At 42.8% G+C, this 12,428-nt stretch overlaps 1 protein-coding gene across 1 annotated transcript in view; it reads left to right on the top strand.

The window, feature by feature from the left end:
- gab2 (GRB2-associated binding protein 2) overlaps positions 1-12,428 on the top strand; it is a 39,770-nt gene that overhangs the window by 23,611 nt on the left and 3,731 nt on the right. Inside the window, exons 3-7 of the mRNA XM_080514042.1 lie at positions 8,390-8,618; positions 10,398-10,996; positions 11,633-11,730; positions 11,911-12,190; positions 12,282-12,372. Coding sequence (XP_080370168.1) covers positions 8,390-8,618; positions 10,398-10,996; positions 11,633-11,730; positions 11,911-12,190; positions 12,282-12,372 — 1,297 coding nt within the window. The remainder of the gene's footprint in view (positions 1-8,389; positions 8,619-10,397; positions 10,997-11,632; positions 11,731-11,910; positions 12,191-12,281; positions 12,373-12,428) is intronic.

The raw sequence follows: 12,428 nt of genomic DNA on the forward strand, positions 1-12,428 counted from the left end.
TCGGCCAGAGATGATGGTGAATATATTACATTATTGACTGCAGTTATGACATTTTCAAAGATTTTTATATTGCAGTTCCAATAATATAATACCAACCAGTAATGTAAAAACATCTTCACTTATTGCCAAAATGTTATTACTTGACTTTGACCAGGAGTACACAACAATGTTTTCAAGTGAAGACTCAAAACTTTAGTTGCATTTTCGGTGTCTTTTTATACAGCAGTGTTCAGAGCAACTGAAAGCTCGACTTTTTGAAAACACTCTGACTCCGTTGTTGTGTAAATGGGGTAAAATCACACTTTCTGGAAATACTTTGGCTTAGGGATGGGGCCGATCCAGTATTGGGTTCCGATTCCACCATAATTCATGGTTTGGAAATTTCCGATCCAATCTGTGGAGATTTTCGATCCATGAAGCCTCGTCTGCTTTACTGGTTGCTGAAATTGTGGAGAGCTCTGGTCGCTGGCTCCAAAATGTCGAATGGATTTTATGAAGCAACCATGAATATCTACAATATATTCAAAAGGAGGAAAATTGTGGTTAAAACTTTTGCACAATTTTGATCATAATTATTTCTTGCCACAAAGCTAATTATCAAACGAGTTTACAATAGTGAGTAAATTGAAAAGAGGCTTTAGCCATTTCGTTTTTTGCTGTGGGGAGATTCTCATCATAAGCTATTGCCCTCTTGAACCAGCAGAAAGCATCTGCCAAAAAAGAAGTGCCTTAAATATGAAGGTTGTGTGGGTGAGAATGTCTGAGTCTCAGTTAAAAAAAAAAAAAAAAAAAAAGAGTGGAGAACAGCACAGTGTAGACACAACCTGATGGCTTCCTGCCTGCATCAGTATTCCTCGCACGACATCTCTGATCATCTATCTCCTGTGAACATGCAGTACTTATACAGCCTCGGCACATTAACTGTTGTTTAACACGCCAATTCTTTATCTGTTTTTCAATGTAAACATACTTTTAGAGAAGAGACTCAAACACATGACGCGAGTGATAAAACACCCAATTCACAGAGAATTTGTGGCTGATTCTTCCTCTTTATTGATGAAGAATCAATTCAACACTGAGATTATTCTGCGGTTGTCAAAGATGTGGTGTGGCGTTAAACTGTCTTGCTTAAAGATATGCCCAGCCTTACCTGGACAAGGGTTTGTGGAGATTAATCACAGATTTTGATTATCTTGACTTCAGTGGTCCTTTCCATTTTGTCTCTGAGCCTTTAAATGTGCTTTGCCTTGGAGATGATGGTGGTATTTTTGGATCGTGTTCATAAATGGACTCTTCTAAGCTGATGTAGCCTCTGTGAAATGCTCCTTTTATACCCAATCACTACTGACCTAATACTAATTGATAATATTTAGTCTGTTTCAAATTTGTGCCACTTGCTTTCGCAGCTTTTTGTCGCCCTCTGTTCAAACTGTGAGATGTTTTCCTGCCACCACATTCAAAATGAATTTTATTTTTTCTTTCACGGAAAATGTCTCTGTTTGAACATCTGATATGTCCTACTGGGACTACAATATTGCTTTTATGAGGTAGTTCAAGTCATCGTGTTCTGGGTTTATTTATATTTAACTCAGCCTGCCAATTTTTCTTGAGTTGAGGTTGCAGGTTTTTGTCATTCTCACAGTCTAGTGCTAAGTGATGCTACCATAATAATAATTACACAATATGTGGAAGACTAGTGGAGTTAACTCATACAACATCCAATCACATGGATGTTTTCAGTTTTGTTTATTTGCGCACAGCTGCAAATATGAGCCAGGGTGTCATCCGACAGACTGGGAATTCCCTCTTCTAAAAAAAGAAAAAAGAAAAGCCGGTTCTTCTTGGAAGAATTTACATAAGCTAAAGCTGATTGAGACAACAGACGCAAATACTAAACTATCCAGAAAACATGTTTGCGTTCATGCAGAGATCGGCACAACCAGACTCCAGCCTATCGGGTGCAGCGTCTGTGATGCTGCAGTCTTTTTCCACACGGTGCACAGCGTCACATCTGCAGCTGAGCTGCGGCTGCAGGGCCTGCTGGCTGTCTGAAACAGTGGTGCATGGGTTTAACTAGGCTTATCCAGGCAACAGCACATCTAAAGTGGTAAGGTGTTTGTGCAGCTCAGGGGGTTTTTGTCGGGATGTTTTGCAGTGTCTGTTAAACCGGCGCCCTGATCCGAGTGTCAGTCAGGGTTGGCCTCCTGTTCAAGTTGTAATCCGTTTATCCTTACACAACTCCCTCTTCATCATTCCTGTCTAGCAGTGCAACCTGTCTCTCTCTCAGGAGCCAATTTGAAGTGTGGTTTTTGGAAATGGTTTGGTTTATTCCTTTTTTTTTTTTAGATTTCTTCTTTAAATTGTCGTTACATTTTGACAATCTTAGTACTGTAAGAAGGCAAACAGAACAGCAGCATGAAGGAGCTGCTGTTACATTTCAGAGATATCATTAGTAGCTTATCTGACGTTAAGCTTTTGTTATCCGTTTATTCATGCCTTTAATGCAGGGGTGTCAAACACAAGGCATACAATTTACTTTATGTTGAGATGGTTGTCAAATATTAATATTTTCATCACATAGACTCTGCACCACAACAAAGAAAACATTAAAGATTGAGATATTATGGCACCATTTTACTGGTCTGGCCCACTCGAGTAGAAATTGGACTGCATGTGGCCCCTGAACTGAAATGTGTTTGACACCCCTGCTTTAATTACTTGACTGCTTGACCTCTGCTCAAATATGATTGTATTTACAAACATTTTTGCAAAGGAAATGTTCATTTCAAATGAAAACATGCTGAGATGCTATGAAACAAACAGTGGAAGCCTATTTGGAATGCTCACTAAGTAAAGACACTCGTAGATGTTATGCAAAATATAGATTTGTCTCTCTCTCGATTAGTTTCTTGCTCTCTGTACATTGCATGCCTACCTCCCCCTCACAAAGTGCCCTTCATCTGCATTGATTTTTGTTGAAATAATGAGACTCCACGGCACACGAGAGGTCGGGTTTCTGCTGCCACAGTCTGAGGACAGTTTTCTGTAAGCTGCCACTGCTGAGCAGCATCTGAATGATTGCTGGAAACCGGCGGACTGGAGAATCTGCGGCGCACACCCATAGCCAAATCCAATAAAGGGAGGAAGGCTGACATTTTGGGCTTGTTTAGATTGAAATGTGAAACAGCATGTTGGGGCAGAGTGCCATGTTTAGGTTTCATGTTGCATTTGAACTCCAAAGCTGGCTGGATAGATATGGAGCGACAGCTTCTTGTTTAATGTTGAATTTCTTTCAACGGTTGTGTAAAAATGTGGGCATTGGGGATTAGTAACCAGATAACGCAGCACCTCTGATTTCCTCACAAAATGACATGTTTTTCCTCCACTGGCAGTCTGTTGATGGTGATGCTGCTGCTGTTATCAGATACTCATGGCTGGGTGCACGACGTGTGTCTGCATCCAGGGAGACCCACCCCCGAGCACAATCTAATGAATGGAACATCATCTCGTCAATCACGGGCTTTGTTCTGCTCTCTGCCAGCTGTTTGAACCCACAGACGAGGGCAATCTCAACTAAAAGATGAGGGCTTTTCTTAGTTGTCAGCGGTCTTATTCTTTTGTTGTTGTTTTATATTTGGCAGATCAACCTCACATTGGTTGAGTTTCTTTCCCTAGTCTTTTAGTCTGTTTGGTTTTTTTTAATTAATAGTTTGGTTAAGTGCTCAGTTGTTGTTGTTTTTTCAAATTAGCTGTTAACATGTTTTGGTCAGTAGGTGTAGAATATATTTTGGGTTATTTGGTCTGAGTTTTGTAGGCAAGTGTCTCTAAAACTTCCCCATTTCGTTCTTTTTTTAAAAAGCTGTATTTTTGTCTGTAAAATCAGGCTCGACACCAGCTGCAAAAGAGGAAGCTCCTTGAAAAAATAGTGACATATTTTCACTCTGTTTGAAAACTGACGGTTAAATTGTAACTGGTTTTGGCAACACATAAACTTCCCCTTGGAAAAACAGTTATTTTACCTCGACCAGAAGCATCACAGCAGCTCTGAAGGTAGTGAAGTAAAAAATAGTCCACTTACGAATTGGTTTCGGGATTCACTGCAGATGTTTAAACTACTTCTTGAAAATCAACTCTCATGACTGCTTACTTGAAAAAATGTTTCTTTATGTTTTGAATCCTATTTTGTTTGTTTTCGTCTTCAACCCTCTAATGGATCAATTTTGTTTCATTAAAAAAAGTTATTTTCAAGACGTATAACCTAAGACCTATAACACAAAGATATTTGGTAATACTTTGGATTTTTTTTTCTGTCCATGGAGGCCACCCAAAAGCTTTATTTCTCTGCTTTATGATTTCCCAAAAACAACTAAAATAAACAGAACTGAGTGTAGTGAGAAGTGATTTTCGAGAAGTACACATATCAAATCCTGTAAGCGCTGACGGAAACACAGGGGTTAAGTGGTAGCTCAGTTACTGACTGCCTCTTGGCTAAATTATTTATACATGTTGTTAGAAGCATGTACCATATTCACACGGTCTGGTTGCTTTTTGTATTTGTTTTCATTCTTTGAAGCTACTGTGTGTATTATTTGTTTAAGGTATATCAATATGAGCAATTTGGAACTGTGTCTTGCTCAAGGACAGTTCAACATGTGGACAGGAATCAAACCTGCAACCTCCCAATTGAGAGACTCTACTCCACCAACCGACAGCTGCCCCAGCCCACTGACCAACTCGCTTTCAACTGTTTTGTCATGCAATATAATATTTCACCACAAGATGCTGTATTGAGTAACTGAAAGAAATCCATATTTACTGTTAAACTGCAGAAAACAGGCAAAAAAAATTTTTTTTCTCTTTGATCCATTTTGTGAAGAAAATGCATATCCCCCCCCCCCCCCCCCCCCCAGCCCATCTACACAATGCGTGTCTCAAACTCGTGTGTCCACCAGTCTTTCAGTGAAAGCAATTTTTTTCTTCTTGCTCCATCCTGATTAAAATGAGGTCGCAGCATAGAAAATCGAACATTTCGCCCGACTATAAACACGATTGGGTCATATAATCTTCAGTCTTTTAGCTGATTGATTGGACCAGTGTTTTGAGACAAACTGATGTCGCAGTGTGGTCGCGTTGCGGTGCTCACATGATGCTCCGGAGCGGGCTCGGGGGGTAATGTGATCAGGGAGTGCTCCTGTGTGCTTGTTCTGCTCACTCCTCCGAGGTGCTTTCAAAGGACAATGAAGCAGCCTTCTAACTGTGTCCACTGCATCATCATCATCATTATCAGCATCATCGTCATAGTCATCCAGCAGAGCAGGGAGGATGCCATTTTCCCCCCGCTTCTCCTAGCGTTCCACTCCCTAAGTGCAAACAACTCTCCTCCGTATCGGCCGAGCCCCTTCTCTGCAGCAACATGGCATCTTCTTCATCCATTTATGTCACTCAGGCAGAGTTCCAAACCTCCCCTTCTAGCTCGACTCGTGCCCTCCTGGGAACACACACACACACAGTTACTTTATGGACTTTGAACATCACATCCATTTAGGACAACAGTTACTGCAGCACCTATATCCCTGGAAAGATGTACTGAATTTGTAGCATTCTCTGTAGCAGTTTGAACTGTGAGTCTATATTTTATAGTGCAATCTCCCATGAAACCATTAAGAAAATTGCATTTTTTTTTTTTTTTTTTGCACAAAGAGAGGGTTGATGGTGAGCACCTTAAATGATCATCTCTGATGGAATATTTGATGCTTATGGTTGAAATGCTGATAAGTATAATGCAGCAAAAAAAACAAGAACCTGAAATGCCTCGTCTTTTCACCTTACCGGGTCAAGTGCTATTTTTTTTATTTTTACACATAACTTCAGATTAGATTATTATGTGTCCTTTTCTAAATCTGGCCGGATGGGGAGGAAATGAGCGTCCCACAAAGCCTTTCTTGTCATGAGTGATCCAGCACGGGTCTAATTTTGGCCCCCGAGACTGGCCACAAGCTTCTATTAGATTATGGCCGCAGAGCCAGTGAGACACTAGGTGATGTATTATAGGAGATAATTGGAAAATTGCTCATGAACTTAGAAGCTCTTTGACCTAAAATAGTTAAAAAGCATCCTTTAATGTTAATAGTCGGTGTTGATAGTTTGATGCTGAGGAATGTCCAGTACAGGGGTCTTTTATTTTTCTCCCTTGATTTTTAACGTTGGTGCAAAAAATTATTTCAGAAGCACACTTTTAATAATCATCCATTTTGTTTTACTCAAGCCAGGCATTCCTAATTTTACTCTATATATTTTTATTATTATTTGTATTTATAGTACTGTATTAATCCCCCAGAGGGGAAATTCCTTTCCGAATTCACCCATCGGAAGCAGCCACACAGAGCGCTGCGTGGGGGAGATGGGGGGGGGGGGGGGGGTGAGGGTCTTGTTCAGGGACCCCCCAGTGCATGTTTTTGGGTTTCTCTGTAGCACAGAGACACTCGTTATGATGTTGTGAGATGTTTATTAGGCAGTAGAGGCGATATTACTACGAGCATCTGGAGGAAAGTTTTAGTCGTGTTTTTTATTTTTTTTCTTCTCCCCCCCACTTTATTTCTGTAATGTGGTTCTACTGAGTCAATGGAATGACTTCCCAGTGGCCACATACATCATCAGACCCATTAGTGTCAGTGATGAGCCACGTAGGCTCCTCTATCAGCACACAGGACCCTCGTTACTCATTTTGTTCTGAGTCTGACAGTGGCGTGTAATCAAAAATCATTCAGAGCGCACTGAAAAATGAAAAATTCTTTGATTGAGATTAACAGGATGAGATTTTTCATTGAAGGTTCGTTGTTTGCCCCACATCAGATTCATCAGGCCTGCTTGTGTTTTCCAAAGCAGCTCTCCTCTGCAGCGCAGGGGGGGGGAGGAACTGTCTTTCGACAACCAATCAATATATCTGTCCATATTAGCGTGACTAGTGTGCGGCTGCAGTGGATGAAAGCTTTTACAAAGCTTTTTGTGGAGAAGGGAGATGATGCCTAACCAGCCTAGGGAGAGTGGAATCACTCCGAACAATGCTGTAATTGAGGATTGCTCGAGTGGGGGTGGGGGTAGGGGGGGACCCTGCCTCTGTTCCTGTGCGGCTGGGCATCTCACTAGTGTCCACTGGCCTGGAGACCCCCATAGCAGAGCACCCCCCCCCCCCCCCCCTCCCCCCAGGCATGGATGTGACCTCATTCAACAAACAGGGACTCGAGAGTACCACCACCACCATCCCCACCCTATGACTACTGCACATGCTCACACACCACATTTTGTTTGTGTTTTCCAGCCCCGATCATGACTCACAGAGCATCGCCTTCTCAATACAGGCACTGTCGCCCGTTACATGCTATTCTTTGTGGAGGTCTGACAAAGTTGGAGACAAAAATGAGTGTGCTACTTCTCAGACTGTCAATATAAACAAAGTGTTTTGATCTTGTGTCTCATATTTAATGTGTGCTTGTTCAAAAGTGGAAGAATTGATGTTGTTTTTCCAAGTTTTATGTTCTTGTAAATATGTTTTTTTTCTTGCTGTTCACTACTTTAACATTGATAGATGAAACAATAAAAGTGGGGGAAAATGCATTAATAAATCATATTGTTCTTACATAGGCTCCTGCATTTACTGGATAGTGAAAGAGAGAATTATTGGTTTCAACAGCAGCTGAGTCTGGGTTTTTTTCCCTTCAGCTTGCGTTGCACACAGCAACATGGGTCGATGGACCACTGGGCCGCCCACCATCTACTCCCACAGCTCAGTGTGCACCTCCTCATTTTGGCCTTGTGCCCAGGCTATTTCCAGCATTCTCATCTCAGATTTGTCTTTTCTTTTTCGTCCTTTCAATGGAAATATCAGGGATGTCACAGAGAAACAATAAGGCTGTAAGACCATGTTATTCACACAGTCCCAGTGTGCAAAAAAAATGATGGGATCAATAACATCAAATAAAGCACACTGACCCCGGTCAGAAAGGATAACTTGGATCATGTGCTTTTCAACCACTTGCACTCTGCAGCCAAAAAAGCAGGAGGATACTGTTTACTCTCTTGCCCCCGAGACCGATCCCTCTTCTCTATTGATTAGAGTGCAGACAGAAAGCTACTGACTGCAACACAGCAAGAACATACGAGGCAAGGTCGTATAAAGACCTGTAATCCTCCAATGAACTACACGCCGAGCTTTTAATTCAGAGATGGAGAAACCAAAGGGGGAAATATTGCCAGGGTGATTTCTGTTGCTTGGAATTTGGATGGACTGTCTACTCCTGAGAAAATCAGCTTGAGATAATTTTTTAAGGCAAGAAAGTAGAAAGCTGTAGCACTTTAAATAATCAATTCCTCCAATTTCTCCTGTCTGCAGATGGCAGGTTACACCAGATGCCCCGTTCTGTTGGAGCAGATGTCACCGGTTCGAAGGCTCCCCTGTCCGGGGAGCGCAAGTCATCTGCCCCCATCCACTCCAGCCAGCCAGTGCTCTTCACCTTCGACGTGCCTGTGCGCCACTCGCACCACAGCGCCCTGTCCAACAGCGCGCCCCAGGACTACCTCCTCCTCCACCAGTGCATGAGCAGGAAGACGGAGAGTGCACGGTAAAGGTCACGACCCCCGGGCGTCCTGTGTCGGTTTCCTGTTTTCTGTTAACGCGGGTCAACATACAGGTTTATGGTGCTTCCTCAGCTTAGAACCACCCCCCCCCCCCCAAGGATTCAAGTTAATGTCATACAAGGGGAGTGGTTCAGCTGCTGTGTGTGTAGATGTGATGGGTAAGACATATCATCAAATTGAGAGAATAGTCTAAAATTTTATTTCGGGACAAAAAATCTAATCTTGTTGAAATATGCCAAAAAGAAATTAGGTTTTTGTTATTTAACCCTCTCATGATTAGATACATGGATTCATTTGGTTATTTAGCTGCAAAATGGGCATAAAATTAGTGACTGCTCAAAGAGAAATATGTTAAATATCTGTTACTCTTATATTGACAATGTTTGTGACAGCCTGGTGTTTCCTCTCTGTTATTGAATGATTGTACTGCAAATGTCTTGGCCATCGTAAGGTTTAAAAGCTTCACTTCGCTTGTTTTCTGGTAGATATTTCACAACACTAGAAAAGCAGTATTGTGAGTCAGACATCACCACAACGCAGCTAATTGTTAGAACACAACTTAAACAAAGGTACTTAAGATGTGTGGCTCCATGTTGAGCAACTGTACATCTCTGGGCGTGAATGTCTGTCTCAGCTATATGCTAAGGAGGAGAACAAAGAGACCGAGCTCTTATGTAAAATGCACTCCTGAGTTTTTCATTAACATTCACCTCGCCTCCTGCTGCCATGGTCCCCATTTCTAAAAATCAAAAAGGCGACTTTAATAATGATGCCATTCAGCAGATACCCGACACAGTAGATGATCAATGAGGTTGAGGCAGCAATTCATCACTCCTATAGGTTCAGACTTGCCCGGGGTAGAACCGCCCTCTCAGCCACATGATTTAAACATAAATCTGCTGTATTGGACCCGTGTGAAACCCAGGAAATCAAACCTCACAATCCATCTCATCAGCCTTATGCAGATCTTTCTGACACTGGCTTCTGCTTTAGTGAGTTTGCTAATTAAGACATGCATCTGGTGGGTAGGCTATGATTCATACAAGAAGGAAACACAAAGGGCCCAGCGACCAGTGAAATAAATTAATCAATGTAAGACTAAAACAACCCATGATGGTAGAAGCTAAAGGAATTAAGGAAATTATTAATTTGTTGAAATCCAAAAGACACACAAGGTAGGTTGATGAAACGGTCTATTTGATAGAAAAAGGATTGAAACAAGAGCTGTCAATATCAACTGTCGTAATTATTCATCATATAGATTTAACATACAGCTAATCTTGTCGAAAGAGATTTATCATGTATTTTCTTTGACCAGCTAACAGAGGCTGTTGCTTGACTGTCTTGTAATGTCTAAGCTGTAGGGTCACTCTGGTTGGCACTCAAGGTCAAGCCCCACAAAGCAACCAGAATAAATGAAACGTGTCCCCAGGGTGTCGAAGAAAATACCAGCATCGTCCCTTTTCAACATGTATACAAATTTATTTTTACATTATGCTAGAGAGTTGTGTTTTCACAAATGATAAAGTTGACTTTATATGTAGTAAATGCAGAAAAGAATCCATGCAGTGTTTTGTTGCTGTCAACTTGTGGTGGGAAATTTGGTTTCCATTGCAGTGCTTTAGTCCCACCTAGTGGCTACTCGGATAATTACACCAAAAACAAATCCTGCGGCAGAGGAGGTGGTTGTTTTTTCTTTTCATTGTTTGGAAAAAAAAAAAAAAAAAAGCTGGCATTGAAGTGTGTGTCTGTGTGTGTTGCAGGAGTGCCAGTTTCTCCCAGGCCACCCGGAGCAGCAATGTGTTTGTGGGGAGCGACTCTGCAGTGCAGAAACTCTCTTACGGCTTTTCGCACTGTCTAAATGGCATGGGCGCTCAGCTGCATGGCTTTTACAGCCTCCCCAAGCCAGGAAAACACCAGTTACCAGTGCAAGATGACTCCTCGCAGGAGGCTTGCTACGTCCTCCCCCGGGGTTACAGCTCAGAGGCCCCAGCTCATAGCAGTCTGGGCGATGCTGAACTGGAGAACGAGGAGGTGTACACCTTCAAAACGCCCTGCAATGCCCTTGCCACCATGCACAGCAACGAGCGATCACCTGACAATTACGACCTCCCCACGCCACCTGGCTCCTTTTATCAGATCCCCCGGACTTTCGATAAAAATCACAATGCCTTGATGCCCTCCAGCTCGGAGTCCTCCTCCGCTCCCCCTCCCAGGCCCCCAAAGCCGAGCCAGGGTTCTGAGGGCCAGTGGGGGAGTCCTCAGTCGGTGGGAAGCCAGAATGGAGAGATGACATCTGCTGTGTCGGTCATCCCACGCAGAAATACTCTCCCTGCAGTTGAGAACATCAGGCTGCACAGAGGTATGCTTTACACGCTTCTTTAAACCTCAGCTGGCTTGCACAGATCTCTTGAAATCACACAATTTCACCTGTTTCTAAATGACTCGATCACTGCATAATCTTAAGGCAAAGCAGTGACCTTTTCCCTCGGACTTCATCTCTCTCTCTCTGCTGGTTTAATGCTGGCAGCCGAGCAGAAAACAAAGAGCCCAGTCTAGCAGACAGTGTTCTGTTGAGAAACGAATGAAATTCAAGCCATACAGCCTGCTCCAGAATGCCTCGTTCCAGGCTGATAAGCAATTAAAAAAAAAAAAGCACCCACAGATACATTGCATGGCTTCTCAGTCTGCTGTGTTTGTGGCTTTGCCAAATCCCTGTTCAGGACTTGTAGAGCCAGAGCGACGAATTGACTTGTGACCCTTGTTAAGTGAGGCTACAGGCTGTTCACACACCTGTGCTACAAAGACTAATTATAACCCAGTGAAGTGTTTAATGATATGTCACCTACATTGTACTTGTTCCATTAGAAACCCCAGTTTACTTCTCAAAATGTCAGGCTTTTCCTCCGTTTTCTGCACCATACTTTTTCCACTCTGTTCCTTTTCAGGATTTATGCCGGTGATAAATATTGATCTCCGTCTTTGTGTCTCTCCACAGGATCGTCCTTTGAAACTAATAGCCATCATCGTCTCATCCATTTCAACAACTCAGGCCAGTCTGTGGAGTCGGTCAATGATGGATTCAGCTCTTACCTGGTCAGTCAGTCTCCTATTCACAGCAGTGCCTCTTTTGTCAAACTATTGGGACAAAATCGTGAACTGCAGCGATAGGAGGTTCATTCTTGATGAACTCCTTGTATGCATCTGTGTTTCCCTGCTATATTGACTCTTGTGACATTGTGGAAGTTATGAGCCCTTTGTCTCCTTTGATTCCAGAGAGCTCAAGCCCCACTAACTCGCTCAGACAGTGGCAATTCAGATGACAACTATGTGCCCATGAATCCTGGCTCCTCGCCACTCAGTGCTGCCCAAGCTGACAGTCCTAAGAATATCTACATTCCTATGAGCCCGGGGCCGCATCACTTCGACTTCCCCGGATTCTCTGCAACGTTACCTGCCCGCAAGGGGAGCAGTGCGTCCTTGTGTCACAGGCCCGGCCGCCTCAGTGACGTCACACCGCCACCCATCAACCGAAACCTCAAACCCAACAGGAAATGTGAGTTATCATCGTCCACTTGGGTTCAAATCTGTGTCAGTTGTTGTTGTTGTTGATGGGATTTTTTTTTTTTTGCTTATGTTTACCACAGCAAAGCCGACACCTCTGGATTTGAAGAACAATGGGATCATTGATGAGCTCCCGTTTAAGAGCCCAGTCACCATGTCGTGGACACGGCCCATGTGAGTTTCATCTCAGTCAGTCAGGATAGATTATCTAACACTGCCTTCTGTCTGTC

The sequence above is a fragment of the Blennius ocellaris genome, assembly GCF_963422515.1.
Source record: "Blennius ocellaris genome assembly, chromosome: 2".
Taxonomy (NCBI): Eukaryota; Metazoa; Chordata; class Actinopteri; order Blenniiformes; family Blenniidae; genus Blennius; species Blennius ocellaris.